The sequence below is a fragment of the Spermophilus citellus genome (genome assembly GCF_964194105.1).
Source record: "Spermophilus citellus genome assembly, chromosome: 6".
Classification (NCBI taxonomy): domain Eukaryota; kingdom Metazoa; phylum Chordata; class Mammalia; order Rodentia; family Sciuridae; genus Spermophilus; species Spermophilus citellus.
This window is the reverse complement of record NC_138187.1, coordinates 124,607,685-124,632,512: the sequence shown is the minus strand read 5'-3', so window position 1 is coordinate 124,632,512 and position 24,828 is coordinate 124,607,685. Positions and strand designations below refer to the sequence as shown.

At 35.7% G+C, this 24,828-nt stretch overlaps 2 protein-coding genes across 4 annotated transcripts in view; one reads left to right on the top strand and one right to left on the bottom strand.

The window, feature by feature from the left end:
* INTS7 (integrator complex subunit 7) overlaps positions 1-6,024 on the bottom strand; it is an 89,694-nt gene extending 83,670 nt beyond the window's left edge. Inside the window, exon 1 of the mRNA XM_081297839.1 lies at positions 5,807-6,024. Within this exon, the coding sequence (XP_081153965.1) occupies positions 5,807-5,900 (94 nt within the window). The 5' untranslated portion in view covers positions 5,901-6,024. The remainder of the gene's footprint in view (positions 1-5,806) is intronic.
* Positions 6,025-6,326: 302 nt separating this feature from the next.
* Positions 6,327-24,828, top strand: part of DTL (denticleless E3 ubiquitin protein ligase homolog) — a gene marked incomplete at its 5' end in the record, with an annotated part of 60,118 nt that continues 41,616 nt past the window's right edge. For 2 of the 3 annotated variants that reach the window (XM_081297095.1, XM_081297094.1), the window contains 10 exons: positions 6,327-6,406; positions 10,849-10,974; positions 11,608-11,706; positions 12,628-12,689; positions 12,775-12,895; positions 18,319-18,384; positions 20,441-20,553; positions 21,742-21,815; positions 23,217-23,320; positions 23,604-23,708. In XM_081297095.1, the coding sequence (XP_081153221.1) occupies positions 6,355-6,406; positions 10,849-10,974; positions 11,608-11,706; positions 12,628-12,689; positions 12,775-12,895; positions 18,319-18,384; positions 20,441-20,553; positions 21,742-21,815; positions 23,217-23,320; positions 23,604-23,708 (922 nt within the window). The remainder of the gene's footprint in view (positions 6,407-10,848; positions 10,975-11,607; positions 11,707-12,627; positions 12,690-12,774; positions 12,896-18,318; positions 18,385-20,440; positions 20,554-21,741; positions 21,816-23,216; positions 23,321-23,603; positions 23,709-24,828) is intronic. The other variant, XM_081297096.1, reaches the window with a different exon arrangement.

Here is a 24,828-nt window from a genome sequence, read left to right as displayed (position 1 = left end):
GGAAACACCAGATGCTACAATACCACCTAGGAATAGCATAGACATTAGTGCTACTATTGTACACTAAGAATACTGAAGCCACTCTTGCTGTCAGGACAAGGACCTGTGAGTATGCTCTTCAACTCTTCTTGCATAACTCCTAAATTAGAGCTCGAAGGAGGTGTGTCCAATTGGCAGAGGCTAGGCCAGACACTGCACTCCTTCAAGGATCAAGCAGGAAGACAGTTTCACTTACACCTTGATGAAACAGGGCTCATGATGTGGGACATTCCTCAAGCACAGAAATGATCAAAAGATGTTAAGCAACCACTAACATGAGTAACATTTACTGCAGAGTACCACTAATGAACCATTACCAATAAAGAATATTTCAGGAGGATCTATCATATACATTTGCTTTAACTAAGAGATGATGATGATGGCCATGATTCAAAACGAACCATCTTAATATCTAGTCATTAAAAAAAAAAAGGTGTTTGTGTTGGGAAGGAAGCAGACATACAAACACAAGTATGCACCACACATTTAAGGTAACCTGACAATTCACAGCTTAATAAACTGATAATAGCAAAGCCTTAATTTATATTTAAAAAGCAGATACAAATGAAATAATGTCAATTCAACTAATGATGCATTAAAAATAAGCATTCTTTTCCAAAATTTTCAGAAATTGTTATGTGTACATGGTGAGATTGAGTGCAATAGGCACATAATAGTGATTTAGAATCCTAATAAACTAATTTTAGTTTATTAATATTTAAATATTTAAAAACTCACTTTGTCAGCTACAAGATAGCAGATGTTAGACGTACATAAAAGTAAGTCTATGAGATTTAGTAAGAACTAAAGAAAGGCTTGGGTTTCTGATTAGTTCAGAGCTCATTCATGGAAGCACCAACCAGGTTTTAGAATTTGTACTTCCTAATGCTGGTTTTTATGCAGCTTTGGGTTGCTAAGAGTCTGCACTCAATTCTACATGATTTTATAGGTCCACTTACCTATACTGACAGACTAAGTTTAGTCTGGTTATAAAGATCTCAAGAGAAAAAATTTGAGTGACATGTCCACTCCTGACTAGATTAGTTATGGCATGGAATCAGCCACCTGGTACAAACCCGACAAACCTGGCCATTCTCTTTGGAGGGGTTATGGAGAAAACTACAAAAAGGTCTCATTGTTCACCATACCCCTAATTACATCTGTGCCAATATGAACAGTATCACAGCAATCTATGGTCTTTTTCACATCGAGAGTTCAGATGTTTTGGAACATGGGTGAGGTGATGGCATCTAAGGGGGAAATCAAGAGAGTACAGATAGTTGTCATAATTCATATCATTTCTCTTGTCTCATAATTAAATTTTTCATTAAGCAGAGCACCACACTTTTCACACAGCTTTAAATTCACCAGCACCTCACAGTACTCCACCCTCTATGCACCAGCTTCAAGAAAAGGAATGAAACTCACTACCTTCTCCCTATTGCTTTTACCTCACCCAGTCTGAGTGATGTCGTTTAACAGTGACTCTTCACTGGGTACAGTGGCGCACACCTGTAATCTCAGAGGCTCTGGGAGCTGAGCCAGGAGGATCTCAGGTTCAAAGTCAGCCTCAACAACTTAGTGAGGCACTAAGCAACTTAACAAGGGCCATGTCTCAAAATAAAAAAGAAATTTTAAAGGTGGTAGTGGCTGGGGATGTGGCTCAGTGGTTAAGCACCACCACCTAACCTTAGCACTGGTTCAATCCCCAGTACCAAAAAAAAAAAAGAAAGAAAGAAAGAAAGTGACTCCTCTTCCCCCAGGGTGGAAGCAATCTTGTGTAATCTTCTAAAATCATCAGGACAACTTCCCATCAGCTGATCTAAAAATGCTTAGAGTGACTAAAGAAGTTACATTAGTGGAAAAAATTACATTAGTTAATATATGTGAGATGCATCCTTTATAATCCCTTATGTATAGTATGATTTTTCTATATCATGAAATGTGTCAAAAAATGTAAGTTGCATTTTATTATGATACAAGTATCATAATCACAGAAGCTTGGTAAGTATGCCTATCACTTTTATCTTTCGGTATCTTCCCAGTGCACTTGGTATAAAATTCCAATTTCTTGTCCTATTTAAAGAGGCGATGTTTAATGTAGCCCTCTCTCTCTTCACATTTGAATGTAAACTCCTTAAAGCAGTCCTGTTCACTAACATGGCCCCGAGTCTAAGTGTAGTGCTCAGACCAATGCAGGTGAACAGTAAATACTTTTTGAATGAATAAATGGCTATCATATGAATGATTCTTTTCCAGTCTTACCACTACACCTTGAATAAATTGAGTCATCTTCAAAATAACATCCATTCATCCCCATGGAGATCAGAAACAACTTGCTTACTGTCATCCTTGCTCAAAAGGCTCACAACAAAGTGCCACAGGTTATAAATATGCAACAAGCTTGCTTGCTTCCTTCCTTCCTTTTTGCAGCACTAGGGACTGGGACATCAAGCATGTACAAGCACTCTATCACTGAGCTACATCCCCAGGCCTTTCATTTTTATTTGGAGACAGGGTTGGCTGGCCTTGAACTTGTGATTCTTGTCTCTGCCTCCTGAGTAGCTGGGATTACAGGCATGCACCACTACATCCAGCCTATAATAGGTCTTCATTAGCAGCATTTCTCAAGTTTGTTTCTAAGTACACCAGTGTCACAAAATATTTCTTTAAAATGGAGTTCAAGAGTCCTGTCATATACCTAACTCCTATCAATATTTCTACTTGGATGTTTTTAAGCAACATCTCAAATTTAGCATGATCCAAACTGATGATTTTTACTCTCTATGCCAACCATCCTTCTAAGAGCTCAGATCAAATGCCTCTTCTTGGCTACTCATTCTTAAATCCTCACACAATCCATTAACTAATCTTGTTGGCTTGAGCCTCAAAATATATCCAGAATCTCAGCACTCCACACAATTTACTGTGACCATACTGATCCAAGTCACTATTTTCTTTTCCTTGGATTATTACAAATGCCTCCTCAACTGTCTCCCAATTTCTGTCCATGGCTCTCCCTTTGGTTTATTCTCAACACTGTAGCCATATGGATCCTTTGCAAAGCTAAGTCAGATTATGCTATACAACTGCTGAAAATTTTCCAGTTTCCTCACTCAAAATTAAAACTAGTCTTCAATGGTTTGCATTGCCTTACATGAACCGAACCAGCCTCTGGTTCTTTCCACCCGTCTATCCCTATGCTATAGCATGCAAAGCAGGCTTCTGCCTTATAGCCTTAGCACTTATTCCTCCAGTTGGTCAGTGAATCCTTTCTTCATTACCCTTTATAAAATAGGAAGACAACTCCAACCCCATACTAGTTTTCTTTCACTTTTTTCATTTTCCTTTATAATATGTCCTACTATCTGTCATAATATATCCTTATATTCCTCAATCTAGAACATAAGTTAGGATTTATTTGTTTTGATTTGTTTTATTAACTGCTTTATCCCCAGCATGAAGCCCAATGGTATGTGTGTAAGGGTAGGGGAAACACTTTCTTTAACAGGTAAAGGATGAAATGACTCAGTATTTAAAACACTAAATTATAAATATTCTGATTAAACTGGTTATTTCTATAATCTAATTTAAAAGGTACAGTAATGTGAAAAAGAATAAGAGTTTTGGTTTTTGTCTTATACAAATTATCTTTCTGAATTTGAAACTCAGACTTACCCAGGGCATTGCTGGGAGGATTGAACATGATCACTTACTCTTTGTCTAGCACTGCCTGGTTTGGAGTTCAATACTCAATAACCATCCATTTAAACCTTACAAATATGAAGTATTTCTTTTTTTTCCATATTTTTATTGGTGTATTATAGTTGTACATAATGGTAGAATTTGTTGTTACATATTCATTCTCTCTCTCTCTCTCTCTCTCTCACACACACACACACACACACACACACACAATAATTTGGCCAATACCATTCCCCAGTATTTTCCCTTTCCCTCTACAGAGTTCCCTTTGATTTTCACATGATACCCCCCTCCATCATTTTCTTCCTTTTTTTCTCTCTAGCTTCTACATATGAGAGAAAAAAAACTGACCCTTGACATTTTAAGTGTAGCTTATTCTGCTTAATATAATGTTCTCAAGTTCCATCCATTTGCCTGCAAATGACATAATTTCATTTTTCTTTATGGATGAATAAAACTCCATTGTATATAAATACTACATTTTCTTTATCCATTCATCCGCTGATAGACACCTAGGCTGGTTCACAGATATGAAGTATTTCTATTTCGACTTTTCTTTAAGAAAAAGTTGTACTAAGACCTTTTATTATTATTATTACAACTGCAAACTTATAGGAATTAAACAATTCTCAATTTCTCTTTTTTTCAGTGCTTCATTCTGATTTCTATTTGACAACCACTCTCCTATTAATTAGCATGGACAATCCTGGCTAGACAAGAGTGACAAAAAGGTCTTTTGGGGAAGAAAAGATGATTTAATATTTTAAAAACATGTTTAGTAAAACTTTATATTTCAGGAGGAAAAAAACCCTATAGGTTTGATGAGAAAAGAAAAGCTCAACATCTTTTGATGGACGGGAATGTAGTAAAAACATTGTGACTGCTAAAGGAATATCCCAGTGGGGTACTGTGAGATTTTTATGGTAATCAAAAGGAGGTGAAAAGCTTTTTAAAAAGTCTGAGAAACTCCTACCTAGACTAATCCTCTACAAATGTTAACAGGTTAAAACAAAAAAGTCCATGAAAATTCAATAGGCAAGCCCAAGTCAAAGAACTATGTGGCTCAAAGTGAACTTAATAGAGTTGGGTATATAGCTCAGTTGGTAGAGTGCTTGTCTTGCATGCACAAGGCTCTGGGTTCAAGCCCCAGCACCACACACACAAAAATAAGTGGACTTAATGACAGATCTAGTCCAATTCACTAAAAACTGGCAATAGGTAATTAAGAATTAAGTGTATACCAGTAAATAAAAATGTACTTCACTGAAACAAGGGTTTCATATTCATGCTTGATTCTTTAGTGATAAATATCTACCATCCTTGCCTCCATACCCATACCTAGAAAGGAAGGCATGTCTGTAAGCATTTAGTAAGTGCATCTTTTGCATACCATTTTATCATTTAATCATTCTTGCTAGTTCAGTAGTACTGCACCCGCTTTGCTGATGATAAACAAAGACTAGGTAAAATTGGGTGACTTGTCCCTGATCACAACATTAGCAGAACTGGAATTCAGCTCAGTAGTAAACCCAAAGCTCCCTCTACTACACCAAGCCCCTCCCTGAAAGGAAAGTGAACTCGTGGAACTTGTCTGTAATGAAACGTGCAAGGGCCAAGCTTTTTGATTGGTCTTGGCACTAATGTCACCTGTATTGTAATCCAAAGCTTACATTTATGAAAAATAAATCACTATAAAGTCGGTGGAAAATTGTTCAGCACTCTCGATGAAGACCTAGCCTCAACTAAACGTACGAAAAAATAATTTCACAATTTTAATTTAGTGTTTTTAGAAACCAGCCACTTTCAGTGTTTGGAAAATCAGGGGACTGCGCCCTCAAGTGGTCAAAAAAGGCCCTTCACCAGAGTTCCCTACGTGTTTAGATGGTGCAAGGCCAGTCCCGCAATCTTCCCGCAATCTCCCGAAGCAGCAGAAATCCTCGCCCCTGCAAAATCACTAGCGCGCCCCGCCCAGCAAACCACTGCGCATGCGCGTTCCCTGCCTCTCGGAAGCTACCACCACAGGGTGGCGCCACTTTCCCGAGCAGCCCGCTCTTTCGAATACCTTTGTCCAATTCCATAAGAGCAGAGTTAGCATCCAATTCCTGTTCGCCATATCCAGCATCTGCCAGAAAAGACTTAGTTGAGTTTGACGCCATGACCCGAATAGTTACTCGACTAGCCTAGTCAGAAAGATTGCAAACTCTGCTCCAGCACCGCCATCTTCTCCCGCCGCCTTCTCGCGGATTTTTCCTCCGCGCTCTGTCAAGCCGTGTTACGCATGCGCCCTGGTCACCCCGCGGTTCGCCGGCGCCTCTGCGGGCCCCCCGCGCAGGCGCTCAGGGAGCTCCTGAACTCTGGGTTCCCGCGGCTGGGAGAAAAGGAGGCGGGGATTCGAAGGGGGAAGTGACTCTGAGGCGCCCCGACGCTGCGGCGGGAGCCAATCAGAGAGCGTGACGTCAGTTTGGCGCGGAGTTTGGCGGCCGGGGCTTACAGTGGCGGGAGTTGGAGGCTATAACGGGCGGTGGTGTGAGGGGCTCTAGCTGCGACTCCTAGTGAACTCGAGGGCATTTTCACGGCTTTTTCCTCAGCCGAGTCGTTCTTCAGGTCCAGATGCTCTTCAATTCGGTGCTCCGCCAGCCCCAGCTTGGCGTCCTAAGAAATGGTGAGTAACGGTCTTAACCGCTGCTCCTTGCTGGCGGGATTCACCGCCCCCAAAACACTCCACCTCGATCTGGGCCGACTCCAGTTTAGTTTCCCAGGCTCCAACTTCTCCAGGGCCAAAGTGAATTAGGTGAGGGAGAAATACCGAAGAAAGTTGTACTTTGTTTCCCTCTCGACACTTTTAATCGGGATCGGGCTTTTTTGGATCGTAACGTAGGCCGAAGGGAGGAAGGACGTTGAATTAGCTCGGCTCCGAGGCCCCTCGCTGCTTACGTCAATATCGCGCGTTAACTAGAAAACGCATGCATGTGTGTGTGTGTGTGTGTGTGTTTCGGGGGAGGGGGCCGTTCTCTCGGCCACCACGGGCGATCGTCGCCTTACTTTCTTTGGTTGGGGTAGAACCTGAGCGATCCCAACTATTTGCAGTTACCCCACCAGCGTCCATGATCCGCTGTTAGGGAACTCGGTCAGGCAGGACATCTGCTTCCAGCAGGGGCGAACTCTCGTTCTCCCACCATTACTACCTGGTTCACGAACGTTCTAAACCGTGGCGTGAAAGATGCCCCCTCACCACGTCCCCCAGAGATAAACTCGGTTCATGGATTGAAGGGGGCTCTTCCATATATTTTTCAATGCTAGAGCCAAGATCCAAACACGGGATCGTCATATTTTGGGGGTTCTCCGTTCCCGGTATAAGTTAGACGCATTCTCGTGTTAGTGGGTAGAAATCCAGCTTGACTTTCCACAGTTCTTTGGGCTAATATGTTAGAACGCAGACAATAAGAGATTTGAGCCTAGATTTGGAAAAGTGTCACCAACCCGAATCTTTCCCATAAGGGTGTTGTGTCTATACTGACCACCTTTGGACAGAAATGAAATCTCACTCATTTAAAGATCATGTCTATCCTGAGGTCCTCCTTCCCCCTTAAAGCCACGTGGAAAGCTAAAAGAAAAGAATCTTGGAAGGGAATATTTATACTTAAGGATTTAGGTCTAGGAAAAGGATGTTGAAACAGACTGTGCAGTCTTTCAACTTCGTCCTTCCAATCTAAAACTTTTTACCATCCTTTTGTAATTCCCTCTTAGATGATCTTTGTAATTCCGCTCGAAATGCTTCTCTTTCTGTCTCTTCTAGGACCTTGCTTAAATAATTTCCGTCCTCTGCAGTCCTCTGTGCCATGTGGTCCTCAACACATTAACTGTCTTTGGAGTTAAACTGCCTGATTTTTTTATTTCTGTTCTATTTTCATACTATTTGTGTAACCTGGGAAAGCCATTCGGCCTGTTTTGTGACACATTTTCTCCTAATTCTGCAATCTGTCTACTTTTTTCCTCTTCACAAATATTCATTGTTATTCGGTAGGCACTGACATTTATTATTATATGTTACTCACTGAAATCTGCACAACTGTCTCCATTTCCCTTCTGGGTTGGCATGCCACCCTTTTCCCTTCTCTCTACTCCCATGTATGATTATAGTCATAAATGGGGCTCCTTCCTCTACTGCCTACAACCTTATATTTCCTATATTGTACAGTTATTTCTATAAAAATTATGTAGATTCATCTTCACCAAGTTGGTCAGTTTCGCAGATATCTCAAATTCAAATACCCCCAAAATGATCACATCTCAAATTCAAATACCCCCCAAATGATCACTTTTTCCCTAAACCTACTATATTTTTTGTTTTGCGAAGTGGCCCCATTATTTTAAACCAGTATTCCTAGCCAGAAACCTGAGAGTCACTTAAAGACCCCCATCTCCCTCACTATTACATATTGAAAATTTTCCTTCAAAATATCTTGAATCCAACATATTCTCTTCATTCCCACTGTTTCTGCCTCTTTATCATATACTGGGTCTGCTTTACAATTTCATTTCCTGATTGAACCCTAGTAACCTTGTCTGAACTATAAAGCAAGTCTCCTAAAACCTCTTAGTTTTCTTCTCTTCGTTTATTCTTTACATTGCTACTAGTGATCTTTATAAAATGGAAATATGACTACTTCTGGATATTTTAAAATTGGTATCTAAAAGTTTCTGTTATCAGTTTAAACACTTATAAAGAATACAATTTCTGGCTAGAATATGAACATTGACATCTTAAAGTAAAAATGTTATATCACTGTCTTAATTGTATAATAGAATTAAATACTAAAGTGATTTGACAATCATATCTATTTTTAAAAAATATGAACAAACTTTAGGCATTCTGCAAAGTTACTTTTTCTTCTTGAGTTCATTTTCATTTTATTTCTCCCACAGAATTTATCCTGATATAATTTAATTGTATGCTTGAAAAGTTTTTACTGGTCTCCTTATGTGTCAAAAAATGTATTTAAATTACTGTTTTCTGTGCTCATGGGATTCCAACTGCTAAAAATTTCTCTTGGACTGCATTGCCATCATAGTTGATAGCATGCAATTGATAGAAGCAATGTAAATAACAAATTTTGATAAATAGTTATTATTCTCATGTCCTTGTATACTCTTTGGGAAATCTGCATGTAATCTCAAGGCCCTAATTTGTACTTTGAGGAAATAATAGGGTTTTCCAAATCAGTGTTGTGGGGCATTGCAGGTTCATATTCATAGCACAATAAAGATCCAGAAGTAATTTAAGGTAGCTCAAAAAAAAAAAAAAAAAAAAAACCCAATGACGTGTATGTTGAAGGGAATTAAAGAAAAGGAGTAGATGGGAACTCCCCCCACCCCCGCCCTGCCCCAAGTCACTCTAGACTATTCATCTATTTGGATATTAGTTGAAGGCAATGAGTCAAAATTAATTGTATAATAGAATTATAATGAATGCTTGTAAAAAATAAAATTTTCCAAATATATTATCTTCAGTTCTATCTAATTGTTCAAGATTCCCTTTTGAATTTTTGTATTGCATTTATTAGACAATTTTTAAGTCCTACATCACATTTAGATTTATATATTCTAAGAACAGAGGCTTTTGTTTTTAAATTTATTCTGTCAGATATTTATGAGCTCAACATACGTGATTATTGTATTCTTTTAGTAGTCTTTAACAACCTATTTACAGTGATACATCATTTTGATATATTAAGGAAATGTCCCCAGGAATAATTGTTAAATCTGGACTAAATTTCTTTGCCTCCATTCTACTAATTGTTTCAGACATTGCTGTGAAAATCTAGATTTGTCTGAGTTCTGTCAGGCTAAAATATCTTCTAAAACAGTACTTTTGATGAAAAGTAAGAATTGAAAGTAGCCTAAATGTGAACTTGTTAATTAATCAGACAGCTCTCAAGAAATTGTGATCTCATTGTTTCTTCAGATGCTTAATTAACAATTCATTTTCATTAATTATTTATTGGATGAATGTTTCTTTCACAAGTTGAGCATCCTTAATCCAAAAATCTGAACTCTGAAATGCACTAAAATTTGAAAGTTTTTGCATAGAAATATGATGCTCAAGTAGTGTCAGGTTTCTGATTTTCAGATAAGGAGAGCCCAACTGGCAAAATCTATTCAAATATTCCCCAAATCTGAAAAACCTCTGAAATCTGAAACATTCTTAGTCCCAAGCGTTTTAAAAAAGGGATACTCAACCTGTATGTATTTTAAAACACATATTGACATACATGTTAATATTATAAAAACAAGATAGCTTATTACTATTTAGGATTATGGTGTATATTAGATCTCTGACCCAGCAGAATAACTTTCCCTCTACCCTGAATTTCTTGCTTTGTTCTAAATATAATGAAAATTTACTCATCTTTCAAGATCTTCTCTAAAGGCTTTTCTAATCCTACTACTAGCCAGGGATAATTGAATATCTTCTAAGGGTAGATACATAATGCTTTCCTTTAAAATTGCTGTTATATTCTTAAAGATATTATGTCTTATTGCTGTTAATATTTTAGAATCCTAGAATTTCAAGCACTATAAGGAAAAAGGAAGTAAAATTACTTAGTAAGTGAATATGTTACTGACTATAATAGGCACACCAACACATTATTTCATTTAACTTTTTGAACACATGTATCTGTAGATATATAGATATGTGTTGGTTGCTAGGTAACTTGAGAGTTTATAGTAATGTTGATTTGGAGGCTTCAAAAACAGTAAAATTTTTGTGGAAGGGAATTAGCTGTTTTAACGGTAATGTTTTTATGGTTGTCTCTGTTGGGAAAGGGTACAAGAACTTTTTAATGTACAAAGGGCAGTTGTTCCTCCTAATCTTAATGTACCATTAAAGTTGATAAGCCCAAAGCTATACCTCACCAGAAATTGGGAGTGCACTTTGACTTCTGAGGATATCTTAAAACTAAGTATTCTAGGGGACCAAACGTAGTGAATGGAGATATGTTAAATATATAAGGCTCTTTAAGAATAACATTTACCTCTGCATTTGTTAAAAGTGTAAAATGTGATGTTATTGAAGTTCTATAAGGAATTTTCTTGTTTTAGGCTGGTCTTCACACTACCCTTTACAGTCCCTTCTAACTGGTTATCAATGCAGCTGTCATGATGAACACACTTCTTATGGAGAAACAGGGGTCCCAGTTCCTCCTTTTGGATGCACCTTCTCTTCTGGTAAGAGAATTACTGTCTAGGCTAAGCTTGGACAGAAATAATATATTTCCTGCCTAGAGGGAAAATACATTGTAATATATTCTGGTCAAGTTTCCTTCAAAGAAAAGTAAATTAGGTAGATGTTATAATTTTCCAATAACTATCTTCTTCTGAGTTATGAAAAAATGTATAATTTGCATAATTACATAAATTCTTATTTATGATAAATTTCTTATATGTAATTAGCATAATTATATATTTCTTCTTTAAGAATTGCAAAGGTTCAGCAACCATGAAAGTAGTTTTACCCTGTAGATGCCTCCTAATCAGTTGAATATGTATCTTTCTGTGATTCACTGGAGAATATATGAAAGAAATAGGATTACTTGTTCCCACTCTCAGTGTAAGAGTAGAGGTGAAAGGTTGTGAAAAGGAAATTTAAAACTAATAGACTCAGTCTCCTGGTGGTATATATCATTTTATTGCCTTTATTTGACTTTGGTCAGTACTAGTCTTGTTTATTACCTCTCTTGATTTAGCCCTTCTCTTAAGTAAGAGACTATCTAAAGGTAGTTTTGATGGTTTGAGGCATTTAATACCTTTATACACACTTGTTTTTTGTGTTAATCTTTATGCACTCTATTTCTTATTTAGCTCCCAACATGGAGCATATATTAGCAGTTGCCAATGAGGAAGGCTTCGTTAGATTATATAACACGGAATCACAAACTAGTAAAAAGAAGTGCTTCAAAGGTAAGCCTCAGTCTATAATTTTTGTTTTAACATTATTTTTAATTCATAAAGCTTCAAGTAAATTGCTATTGGACTATATTCCCAGTTATATTCACTTCTCATTATGTCTGCTTATGGACCAGGATAAAAGTAAACAATAGACTATCACTAACAATAACAGTTAACTATGGCAAGACCTTTAAAATATATCTTAAAGTCAAAAACAGGTTTTTTTAAGTTTAATTATTTTACACTTAATGTGGTTCAACAATGCTTTAAATATTGAATATTTCCCATATATAAAGCAAAGTTCTACTAACTATAAGAAGCTCATACTCTGGAATCAGAAAGTCTGGTGTTGAAATAACTAAAATAAAACAAAGACTATGAATAATAGAAATACAAAAGCAGGCTAGGAAAATTTTTCATGAAGGATGGGGCATTTGGGTTGAACTGTGATATTTAGACCAGTGGAAATGGAAGAGGGCACTTCAGGTGGAGAAAAAGCATTTGCAAAGTCTTAGAGTTGGGAAAGACCAGGATCTAATAAGAAAATAGTGGGTGGTCCAGTTTGGTTTGGAGAACAGTAAGAGAAACTTTCCAACAGATAGAGGCCAAAGTATGCAAGACCTTGAATGTCAAACTAAACATTTTAGAGAGCATTGTGAAGATTTTTGACCTGGAAAATGTTTCAGAAAGGTTCCATTTTAGAGATTATTTCTAATCAACTCATTTGAAAGGAATTGGACATCAGATTGTAGTTCTGATGTGTGGTAATGAAGGAAATGTGAAATGTTGAGTCCACAAGTTTTCTTTGGCCCATGGTCCATAGGGTACTGATTGATCTTTTCACTGTAGTTTTTAAGATATTTAAAATACTATTGATATGGCTACCATAGAACACAGGCTACACATTTCATATTTACCATTTTCTTTACTTAGAATGGATGGCTCACTGGAATGCTGTCTTTGATCTTGCCTGGGTTCCTGGTGAATTTAAGCTTGTAAGTGACTTTGATTTTATTGGGATCTGTCCTTGAAATTCTGGTCAAGTTTGCCTTGTTAAATTGTGCTGTGAATTTTTGAAAGGTTACAGCAGCAGGTGATCAAACAGCCAAATTTTGGGACGTTAAAGCTGGTGAGCTGCTTGGAACATGCAAAGGTCATCAATGCAGCCTCAAGTCAGTTGCCTTTTCCAAGTTTGAGAAAGGTAGATTTTACTTATTCTTTTGTCTCCTTAACCTTCTTTGTGATGGGGAAATAAGAAGTTGTAAGGTTTCTATCTTGCCCTTATAAAAGTTGTTACTTTACCAACATAGGTAATTTTTATTCTAATATATGACTGAAAACCTTAATGAAAGTAAGCTGGTTCTAGGCCCATTCTTATGGTTGTTATCACCAACTTGTCCTTGAAATTCAATTTACAGATAAGGTAACAATTTATGAACAGTCAAAAAAAACCTCTGCTTAACTTTGTCCATTGGTGTCAAAACTTGGTACTGGGTGCTCATTAATTCTACTTGTAAAATTTAAATGAAGTATGAAGATGGGGTGAAAATTCTGACAAACTGGACATGATTGTCTACCTAAAAATTTACCATGCAACTAGTTTAAATGACCCGATTTCCTAGTATGTTTTCAACTAGTGTTTACACACAATTGATCCTCTATTTATCTCACAAGAGTGATATAATATATGTAGGACAGTACTATAGCAACTGAGGAAAAACTTAGCAGGGGTATCTGAATACATTTTTTCCCCCTAGGGTTTTTTTTTTTTCTTTTTCTTTTTTCTCTTAATTTGTTCCTCACATGTTTTACAAACAGACCAATAAACATTTACCTCAAAGAAGTATCTGCGTTAATTTAACTTTCTCAAGAATTTTAGACAAACATCATAGTCCTTTAACATTAAAAAATACACTTTTAAAAAGAAATATTTTAATTTATTTACCTGAATACTCAGGGATATTAACTGAGTTGTAGAGCTGGTTTAGACTAGAACTCTAAAAAGGAAATATATGGCATGGGTTTGTTAATACAACTTAATCACATAAAGTTAAATTGACCTGTATTCTAATTTATAGCACTCCTGTGTCAGAGTTTGCTTTAAGTTTATAAAAATGTTTTAAGATCATGAAAATTTACCTAAATAAAGGGGAATGAAAAAGGGAACACTATATTTTTCAGTAAAACTCTGCATGCGAATAATTCTATGCCAATATGGTCTAGTAGAAAAAGCACTGAGTTAAGACACTGGACCAAGTGGCTTTTATCATGTTTCCAATATTCCATAGGTGCTCTAGTATGAATAAGTCTAGCTGGAAACTGCCCCCAAGGCCCCATGGTTTGGTTGGTGAAATAATATTTTGTAGCCTCACTCACTCTTTCAGCCATGTTCCTTTCTACAGGCCACACTTTTGTAAACATATATTGTGTTTTATTCTAGATCTGATTTCAAAATTCTTCAGCAAAGTTATTTTAATTTCCCTGTGCCTTAATTTCCTAACTTAGTAAAATTAATGCCTAATTCTATTTAACTCACAAAAATAATTCATACATAAAAATGCTTAGCTTTTTGTTGTTTTTGTAGAAGTTTTGTTTTGTTTGTTTGCTTATTTTTAGTGGGTAGCATGATAGAAATGACCATTGATAAAATTTTTCCCTCCCTTTATGGGTAAGATACAAATCCTAATTAGGTATAATCATACTAATGGAATTTGCCTTCCCCAAATATTTTGCCATGTAAAAGGCAGGAAAGTAGACTTACAGGTAAATTTTTTGTGTGACCAAAAGGGGAGGGTATTAGAAGTTCTAGCAGAAAATTAAAATTAGTTTTAAACTTATTTCTGTTTCCTTTTCTACAAACTTAGCTTTATTTGTACCTTTTTTCTCCAGTTTAAGACCAATCCTTCCTCTTAGGCCACTGGTTTTTAACCTTGCATATGTTACTTACAGAGGTTTTTTAAAAAATCATTTTAATAGGACTCTGGGAGGTGGGCCGGGTATCTTTTTTTTTTAAGTTCCTTAAGGAATTTTTAGTATACACCTAAGGTTGAGAAACATTTTTGATCTCCCACAAGATCTTATGCTCTCACTTTTGTCCCCATGGCTCTTGTATCTTCAAGTTCACCCCCTTTTGTCTGTTTCTCCTTAGGAAAGACTCAAGCATGTCTATGATCTATACCCCAAAACATCTTAACCCTGTGTTCTCTTTTAGCTATTATCCATCTCCCCTAAGTTTCTTAAGAGTAAACAAAAACTAGACAGACAATTTCTTCATCTTAATTTGGTACAATCTGTTTTCCACATCTAACTCTCTTCCTGAAATCATTTTTACAATATGTCAGAAGCCATGAAACATTTCAGCCCTTTTCTAAAATTTTTTTAAAATAATTTTCTTCTTCAGAATCTATGATAGCATTCGTTCTCTTCTAGTTCTCCTGTCTTTTTGTTGATTCCTTCATTTTTGCTTTTGTGTACTACACTTTTTTTTACCTGTCTTGAAGTGTTGGCATGGCTCAGAATATGGTGTTTGGCCTTCTTTTCCTTTTAGTTTATACCTTTTTCCTGGACACTTCCATTGATTCCTTTTTTTTTTTGTTTTGTTTTGTTTTTTGTTTTTCGTTTTTGTTACTGGGGATTGAAGCTAGAGGCGATTTACCACGGAGCCGCATCCCCAGCCCTTTTTATTTTTTATTTTGAGGCAGGGCCTTGCTAAGTTGCTGAGGCTTTCCTTGAACTTACGATCCTCTTGCCTCAGTTTTTCAAGTTTGTGGGATTATAGGTGTGTGCCAGTGTGCCTGGCTCATTAATTCCAATTTTTCTTTGTTTTTTTGACACTCTACTAATTGACCGAGATCTATATTTCTAGGCTTAACCTCTCGGCAAGCACTTGAAATTCAAACTGTCTAAAACTCAGTATTTCCCCCTTGGCAATGCTATCTTCATACTCTGTTATCATTTCTATTTGGCATGAAATAGAAATGATAACAGATAATTTATTTTAGTGCATGTCTGGTGGTAATAAATTACCTTTATTTTCCTATATCTGAAAAATCTAAGGGAGAAGAGGAAGAATAAAAGTTCTGTGGATTGGACAAAGGAGAATGGAGGCAAGGCAGTGAGAATAGGAATTGGAAAGACAGTTGAATGAATCTGACACAACTTTCCTATGTACATGTATGAATATACCACAATGTACATCTACAAAATTGGGATACCAGTTAGAATAAGATATACTCCATGTTTGTAAAAACATGTCAAAATATGTTCTGTCATGTATATCTAAAAAAGAACAAATTTAAAAATTCACTCTTGAAGGATATTTTTGTTGGATATAAAATTCTGGGTTAACAGCTTTTTTTCTTTCATTACTTGAAGGTGTTTTTCCACATTCTCTATGGTTTCCATTGAGAACTCTGTGGTCACTCAAATCATTTCCTACATTGTGTTGTTTTACTTGGCTGCTTTCAGGATTTCTGTCTTTGGTGTTTAAGGGTTTGACTGTGATGAATCTAGTCATGATTCCCTTCAAACACTGTTTGGAGCTTCCTCAGTTTTTTGGACTTGTAAATTTGTTTCACAAAGAGGCTCTATTTACTCATTCATGTATTTATCCTTTTGGAATTGTCCTGTGGATCCTTGATACTGTTCTTCTTTCTCCCACTTTTCTTGAATTTGAAAAAAACTAACATACTATTTAGTTTGTTTTCTATTACTGTAACAAAACACATGAGAATGGATATTTCATAAAGAATAGAGGTTTATATAGCTCACTGATCTAGAGGCTACAAAGTCTAAGAGAATGACTTCAGCACCTGGTGAGGGCCTTCAGTCCTTCTTAAGATAATCCACTAATCCATGAATGTATTAACCCATTCATGAAGGTATAACTCTCATGACCCAAACATGTCTTCAAGACTCCACCTCCTAATACTGCCAAAATGTCATCAGATTTCAACATGGATTTCGGAAGGGACAAGCCATACTCAAACCAAAGCAGGTATCATAAGATTTGCTCAAAGTATATATTTCAGTGACTTAGTTTATTCACAGGGTTGTGCAGTAAATCACCTCAGGTAATAGCTTCTTCCACTTAAGCATGATGTTCAGTCATATTTGCTATAATTCAAATTGACTGATTTGTATTGATCAAGCTCTCCTTAAGTTGAATGATTTTCTCATTCTTAAACGTAACCAGTGAATTTTTATTGTTTAAATTATTGTTTTTTTAGTTCTCAAAATTGTTTTTTATAAGTCCTGTTTTTCTGCTGAGATCTATCATTTTTTTTTATTAGTTACAAGAGTATATTTCTCTACTTAACATATTTATATCTGTATTATAATCTTATCTAATAAGTCAATGTCTGGGTTGTCGTTCATTGATTTCTTTTCCTTTTTACAATAACTCATTTTCCTGACTCTTTGTGCAGATATTGTGAATGAGATGATCAGTTCTTTATTATAAAACCTCAGTTGCAAACTGCTTTCAGTTTTCTCTTGCACATATGGTTCAGTGGTCACCCAGAAACTTAAAACTGAGTTTAAACACAAAATTAAGGGTTTCTTTTCTCTCCCCTTTACTCTCTAATAACTCTTGTTGCACCCCATCTTCTTTTCCTCTCCTAGCATGAGACATGGCAGGTTTTTCTATTGGCATTTTAGCTGTCTGGTATTAATGCTGCCACTGTGGCTGCCCTCAGGGTAAAATTACAAACAGTGATTGCCCCTACTAATCATGTTCTTAATTTGTTGACTTCCCTCTGAAATTTTATGTTTTTGTTCTGTTTCCACAGACCCCCTCAGGTAGCTTTCTTTGTTGTTTTGTTTTTTATTTTGTCCAGTTTACAGCTAATGCAGGTACAATTTCTTAAGTGCTCATTCTTTCATACAGAAGGCAAAGTTTCTCTTACTTCATATTACCTCTTTATTTTCCTGGTGCCAGGGATTGAACCAAGGGTCACTTAACCACTGAAACACATTCCCAGTCCCTTTTATTTTTTATTTTGAGACAGGGTCTCCCTGAGTTACTCAGGACCTTGCTAAATTTTGGCATTACAGGCATGTGCCACCATGCCTGTCTCTCACTTAGTTTTAAAGAATAAAACACTACATATAAATCAAAGTTCTCTAGTATTCCCTTCTTCAGTTCACTGCCCTCATTCCATTTCCAGAGGCAACCCCCTTTATACATTTTATACAGATCTCAGGTTTTTTTTTTTAAATATTGTTTTAGTTGTACAATACCTATATTTTATTTGTTTATTTTTATGTGGTGCTGGGGATCTCACCCAGTGCCTTAACGTGCTAGGCAAGCACTCTACCACTGAGCCACAATCCCAGCCCCTAGGTCTATTTTGCTATAATTTTATAAGGTATTTTATATGGTTTTGGGAAAATTTGCACAGAGGGATTATTCTATAAAGTTGTTTTTTTCAACGTAAGCTTTTTGTAATCCCTTTCTTTTACAATTGTTTTCTCAATTTGTTGTTGATAGTATAGTTTAAAATTTTTATTTTCAATACCAAATTCAGTATCTAGCATAAAATAGATATTCTAGAAAATTTAAATTGAAATATATATCATTGGCTGGTTCTGTTAACCTCTTGTATACTGTTTATTATGTCACAGCTGTATTCTGCACAGGAGGAAGAGATGGCAACATTATGGTCTGGGACACCAGGTGCAACAAAAAAGGTAATATAGTTCCATTTTAAATTTTTTTAGTTTTTTGAAAATTTATTTTAATTAGGTGTATATGACAGCTAAATGTATTTTGATTCATTGTACATAATTGCAGCACAACTTTACATTTCTATGGTTGTACATGATGTAGTGTCACACCATATGTGCAAACATGTACTTAGGGTAAAGATAGCCATCTTATTCCACCATCTTTCCTGCCCTCATGTACCCCCCCCCCAATACTCTCCCTCCCCTTTGCCCAAAGTTCCTCCATTTTTCCCATGCCTTCCCGCTTCCTGTTATGAATCAGCATCCACTTACCAGAGAGAACACTCTGCCTTTGGCTTTTTGGGATCGGCTTACTTAGCATGATATTCTCCAACTCCATCCATTTACCTGCAGATGCCATAACTTTATTCTCTTTTAATGTGGCATAATATTTAATTGTGTATATATACCACAGTTTCTTTATCCATTCATCTATTGAAGGGCATCTAGGTTGCTTCCACAGATTAGCTATTGTGAATTGAGCTGCTATGAACATTGATGTAGTTGTTACTAGTATGCTGATTTTAAGTCCTTTGGGTATAGACCAAGGAGTAGGATTGTTGGGTCAAATGGTGGTTCTGTTCCAAGTTTTCTAAGGAATTTCCATACAGCTTTCCAGATTTGTTGCACCAATTTGCAATCCTACCAGTAAAGTATGAGTATGCTTTTTCCCCCACATCCTCTCCAACATTTATTGTTGTCTATATTCTTGATAGCTGCCATTCTGACTAGAGTGAGATGAAATCTTAGAATAGTTTTGATTTGCATTTCTCTAATTACTAGAGATGTTGAACATTTTTTCATATATTTGTTGATTGAGTGTATATCTTCTTCTGAGAAGTATCTGTTCAGCTCCTTAACCCATTTATTGATTGGGTTGTTTGTTTTTTTGGTGCTAAGTTTTTTTTAGTTCTTTATATATCCTGGAGATTAGTGCTTTATCTGACGTATGTGTGGCAAAAATTTGCTCCCAAAATGTACATTTTAAGTTTGACAGAGGAGGGATGATCACATACTGAATTATATTGAATGAAAGTGTTCAGGATTTCATCTGATTACCACCAGGGGGCACATGTGCTCACAGTCCCCCATTTCTACTCACCATTTATTTGTCAGGATCCTAGAGATTGTTGCAGGGGCTATTGTACTCAAATATTTACCTCATATTGTCTTCTGAATTGTAAGGCCATTTACCTAAGTTACTGATAGAATTTAAATTGTTAATACATAGGCTCACTGGTGAATGTTACCTTTAATTTAAACTTCCTTTTTTTGTTGTTGTTTTAAAGAGCCAGATTAAATTAAACAGAAGTTTGTATTACCCCATAATGCATTAAGCAAAAAGCGCAAATCATCTCCCTATTTACTTTTAATACATTTGTTGATCTTTTAAAAATTTAATGAACTATTTTGTAGAGCAATTTTAGTTTCACAGCAAAAATAAGCAATTTCCATATATTATCTCACACATACACATACATACCCTCCTCTCCCTCATTGTCAACATCTTATACTTGAATGGTATACTTATTCTATTCTGCTGTCATTCCTATCTCCTCACAAAGCTTTGGCAACCCTAGATTTCTTTTTTTTAAAAAATATCCATGGTATTGCCTTTTTCAGTATGTCATATAGTATGTAACCTTAAAGTTTCTTCCATGTCTTTATTAACTCGTTTCTTTTTAGTGTTGTTTTCTGAGTGTACCACAGTGTATCCATTCACCTGCTATTGGATATCTTGGTTGCTTCCAAATTTTGGACATTATGAGGTGCTGGGGATTTGACTTAGTGAAAGAGCACTTGCCTAGCTAGAAAGAAAAAGAGCTACCATAAATATATCTTTTCTTCTTTATTATACATTATAATCTCAGCACAGGAGATATGGTACAGATGGTTCTACTGGTTTCTAATTTTACTAGTCTGGTCAGAAATTACTTAATTTTTGAGATCTTTTGTACAAATGTTATGTACAACATGAGATCAGGAAAAAAACAAATCAGTTTCCTTGGATATCTTTCAGATGGGTTCTATAGGCAAGTGAATCAAATCAGTGGAGCTCACAATACCTCAGACAAGCAAACCCCTTCAAAACCCAAGAAGAAACAGAATTCAAAAGGACTTGCCCCTTCTGTGGTAAGGTTTTATAGGTGTCTACATGAATGTAGATCTTAATAGCAGAAATTCTTAATGGAATTTCATTGTAGGAAATTTCTTGGGGATAAAATTGGGAGCTATTTTCTTTTGATGTCAGAGATTTATTCCTGAATAAATAGTGGTTCTCAAACTACAGTGGACTGATTTGGTTTTCTATGGGGAGAGAATCCCCATTTTTTTATAATATAAACTATGGAAAAGATGGCTTGTTTACTTATTTATTTATTTGGCAGTACTGGAGATTGAACCAAGGGCTTCACATGTGCTAGGCAAGTGCTTTGCCCCTGACCTACATCCTGAGCCTTTATATTTTGTGGTAGCATCTTGCATAAGTTTCCCAGGCTAGCCTTGAGCTTGTAATCCTCCTGCCTCAACCTCTCAAGTAGCTGGGATTACAGGTGCATACCATCACACCTAGCCTGTATATTTTTTAAACATTTAGGAAAGTATTATATATATTGCAAAACACTTTGGTAGAAGAAGTACTACTGTAATAGCCAAAAGCTAAAATTAGGCCAGAATTTTTTTTTCCTGAAAATAATTGCTTTTGATCTCAGTTTACTGTGATTTTTTTAATGTTCCGGATTAAAGTGCCACAACATAAAGGATACATGGATGAATGGAAGCAGACAGTGGTCTGTAGAATCCAGATGAGATTATAATGTGTAACCTTTCAGGCATGGAGTCTAATTCTAAGCTAAGAGACCTTATTAACTAACAGTAATTAGGAGGTAAAACTCTACTAACTCCCTTTAATATTTATCCAAAATTCTTTAGATACTCCTATGTGATAATCTGGGTAGATATCAACACTTTATAGATGAAACAGACAAGAAAGTTAAATGAGTTTGCTAGAGGTAGATAGCTTATTAGTAGGGCTGATTCTAAGTAGACTCTATAGTGTCAGACAAGTAAGATCTTCTTGTCACCAATTTGTTTCTTGAATACAAGTTCAAGTTTTACTGGTATATGCTGTAACTTAATGATGTTCAGGTCATTTTCTTGCTAGGATTTACTGTGTATCTAGGATTATTGGAAAGAGAAGATTTAATCTCATTCAGAGTTTGGGGGAAAGGCCATTTTTAAACACCTTGTTCTCTTGATGGTGAAGATTTTGATACTTAAGATAGAATTTCTTTCTTTTCTTTTTCTTTCTGATACTATTAGGATTTCCAGCAGAGTGTTACTGTAGTCCTGTTTCAAGATGAGAATACATTGGTCTCAGCAGGAGCTGTGGATGGGTAAGAGAATTTATTTCTTTATTCTTTTAATGAGGTGTCTTTCATGAGCCATGAGGGAGAAATCATGTAGTCCCATTATAATTGAACATGTATGCTTTTAACTTTTGACGTATCAAGTACCCCAGCTGAGAAGAGAAACTTACACAGGAAAATAATAAGCTAGAACTCTTGCTCAAAAATTAAATGAGCTAGTACAAGTGTCACACTTAGCATGTTGTCTAGCATATAGGAGCTGCTGCTGCTATTAATAGAGAAGAAACTAGATGGGTAGCTTGCCTTATGGCAGTAAAATTTAGTCACAGGCTCTTATTTTGAGGAGTAAATTTTTTATTATTTTGGGGTATCTTTAAGAATATCTTTAAAAGAACAAATCTGCTGTTGGGCATATAATTGGTGTTTCTGGGTATAATTTAACTAGACTTAAGATTTAAATACTTTTACATACCTGCTATTCATGATTGGCTAAATTTTGACCTCCAAATACACCTGTGATGCTTGTACATTGGTTGTATTATATAAGTTTTTCATGTATAGGGACTCTTTCTTTTTAAGGCATACTTATCCATTGAATCTCCAAATACATGACTTTTTCATAAATTTTAATTTTAAAAAGTAACAGCTTACTGGGCTTGGGTTGTGGCTCAGTGGTAGAGCATGCATGAGGCACTGGGTTCATTCCCCAGCACCACATAAAAAAAAAAAAATAAACAAAAGTACAAATCACAAATTTAAAAAACAAAAAGTAACAGGTTACTAAACTAGGATTTCCATTGTCTCTTCAGGACACTAAAACTTTCATGAACCAAACTTTCAGGCAAGAATGAAGGATCCTCTTAAGTTATTAGTTATATTTGTGAATGGCTAGGAAAGTGTACTCTGTATTTCCAAGAATACTACCTGTGTTTTCACAGTTGCTTACAAACTAGAAGTAGAGGATTAAGACAATTATTCCAACAGATGAGCAAATATTTTTTTCTGTGTTTCACAGGAAAGTTTGCTTACATAGCTTAAGGAGTTATGTATAGAGATATAACCATAGGAACAGAGCTTGCTACTTATGATATCAGAGGATATATGCAGAGGTTTAGGAAGTGTTTTGTTCTTAAAACAATAGAACAGTGACTATCAGCATCCAACTTTCATCTTCCTTTTCCGCTCCCTTGGAGTAAACTCCAGTAACCCACTGCTGGGTCATATTACATCTGTTTCCTGTCTTGTCAGAATGGCAAGCCTGACCTTGGACACAATGGTATGAATAGTTTAATTTGTTTCCCAATTTGATGTCCTCACTATACCTGGTAAATGTTCCAGAGGAGTTAGATTAAAAGTCATTTCACATTCAATGTTAGTGAAGTTCTTTGGGTAGGGAGATCTATAAAATAAATTTGTCTTGATTTTTAGGATAATTAAAGTATGGGATTTACGCAAAAATTATACTGCCTATCGACAAGAGCCCATAGCATCCAAGTCTTTCTTGTACCCAGGTAGCAGCACTCGAAAACTAGGTAAGCCTTTGTATAAACTTTTTTGGGAAAATTTAAATTAAAAAAATATATGTATTAGGCTAGTTTTCAGCAACATAGACTTAAGAAACTAATATGAGGGCATTTTTGATGTTTAAAAGATAAAAACTCAGAAGGATACTTTTTATTTGCATGTTTGGGGGCAAAAATTCGAATATCCCCATCTGATGATATCATTTGCAATGATCTATTTTTGCGTTCACATTCTGGCTTCAGGTCTGTTTACCATCATCATGACATGCTGACTAAACTTTATTTTTCTCAGGATACTCAAGTCTGATTTTGGATTCAACTGGCTCTACTTTATTTGCTAATTGCACAGATGACAATGTCTACATGTTCAATATGACTGGATTAAAGACTTCTCCGGGTAAGATATAAGTCATACTAACTCGCTTGCCAGGAAACTAACCATGGACTTTTTTGTTGATAATTTATTTTTTTAAAAACAAAACTTATTAAGCCATATAAGGACTTTAGTATTTTTAATTAATTGCAGTGATAATTTTCATAGGATGCTTTCCTTATGGTCATTTCACATGTTAGCAGAATTCTTTTCTGTATTATGACTTATTGTATTGTAGTAGTCTCCAGAAATCAGACTCCTTGGCCTATATTTAGAATTAACTTAATTTTTTATTTAATGATCTTACAGGGTGAAGAAAACTGTTCTGCTCAACTTTATCCTCTTTTTGGGCTTGTTAGTTAAAATTAGAGGGCTGCAGCTGGTGATGTAACTCAAAGGTAGAGCACTTCCCTAGCATGCTCAAGGCCTAGACTACAACACCCAACACCACAAAAAGAAAAAAAATTAACTGAATTTTTCAGATTGCCCATATAGTTCCACCCCCGCCCAGCCTTCCACTTAATGTTCTTCAGAAGCCATTCTATCTCTTGAGATTTTTTTCTCCCAACATTACCTTTCTTTTTCTCTTCAAGAATATAAAAATAGAGTCTGATACATAAAACTAATAAATGGCATTTTAAAAAGAAACCAAGGTTTTCAAGTATGCTTTAAAAAGGTTTAGTTATTTTATATCTAAGAACATTATCAATTACACAAACAAGTTATATATTAGTAGCCTGATTCTTCCTCAGGTCTAGTTCTGTCAAAACACTTTGAATTTTATAACCCACCCACAGAGCTACTAAAGTAAGATGTGCTGATAAACAAGAAATCTTAAAATAGTGCAGAACTTAGGTCATTTTAGCTATTATCTTAGATAGATAAAGTTTCAAAAGATTTCCCTAAGTGGTCTTGTTAGGACTATGATATCTGTGGCAGCATCATTTTTGGGATTTTTAATTAGTCATATAAAATAGGCTTTAAAAAATCTTTTGTCTAAAGATAAAACATTGTTCTGATTATATTATCATATATATAAGAGATCTTTTATATAATTTTTCCTATAGTGTGACAATAAAAGGACCTTGAGTTCGTTTTGTCCCTCTGCCATCAAATACTTTTCTAATAATTTTGTGACCTTTTT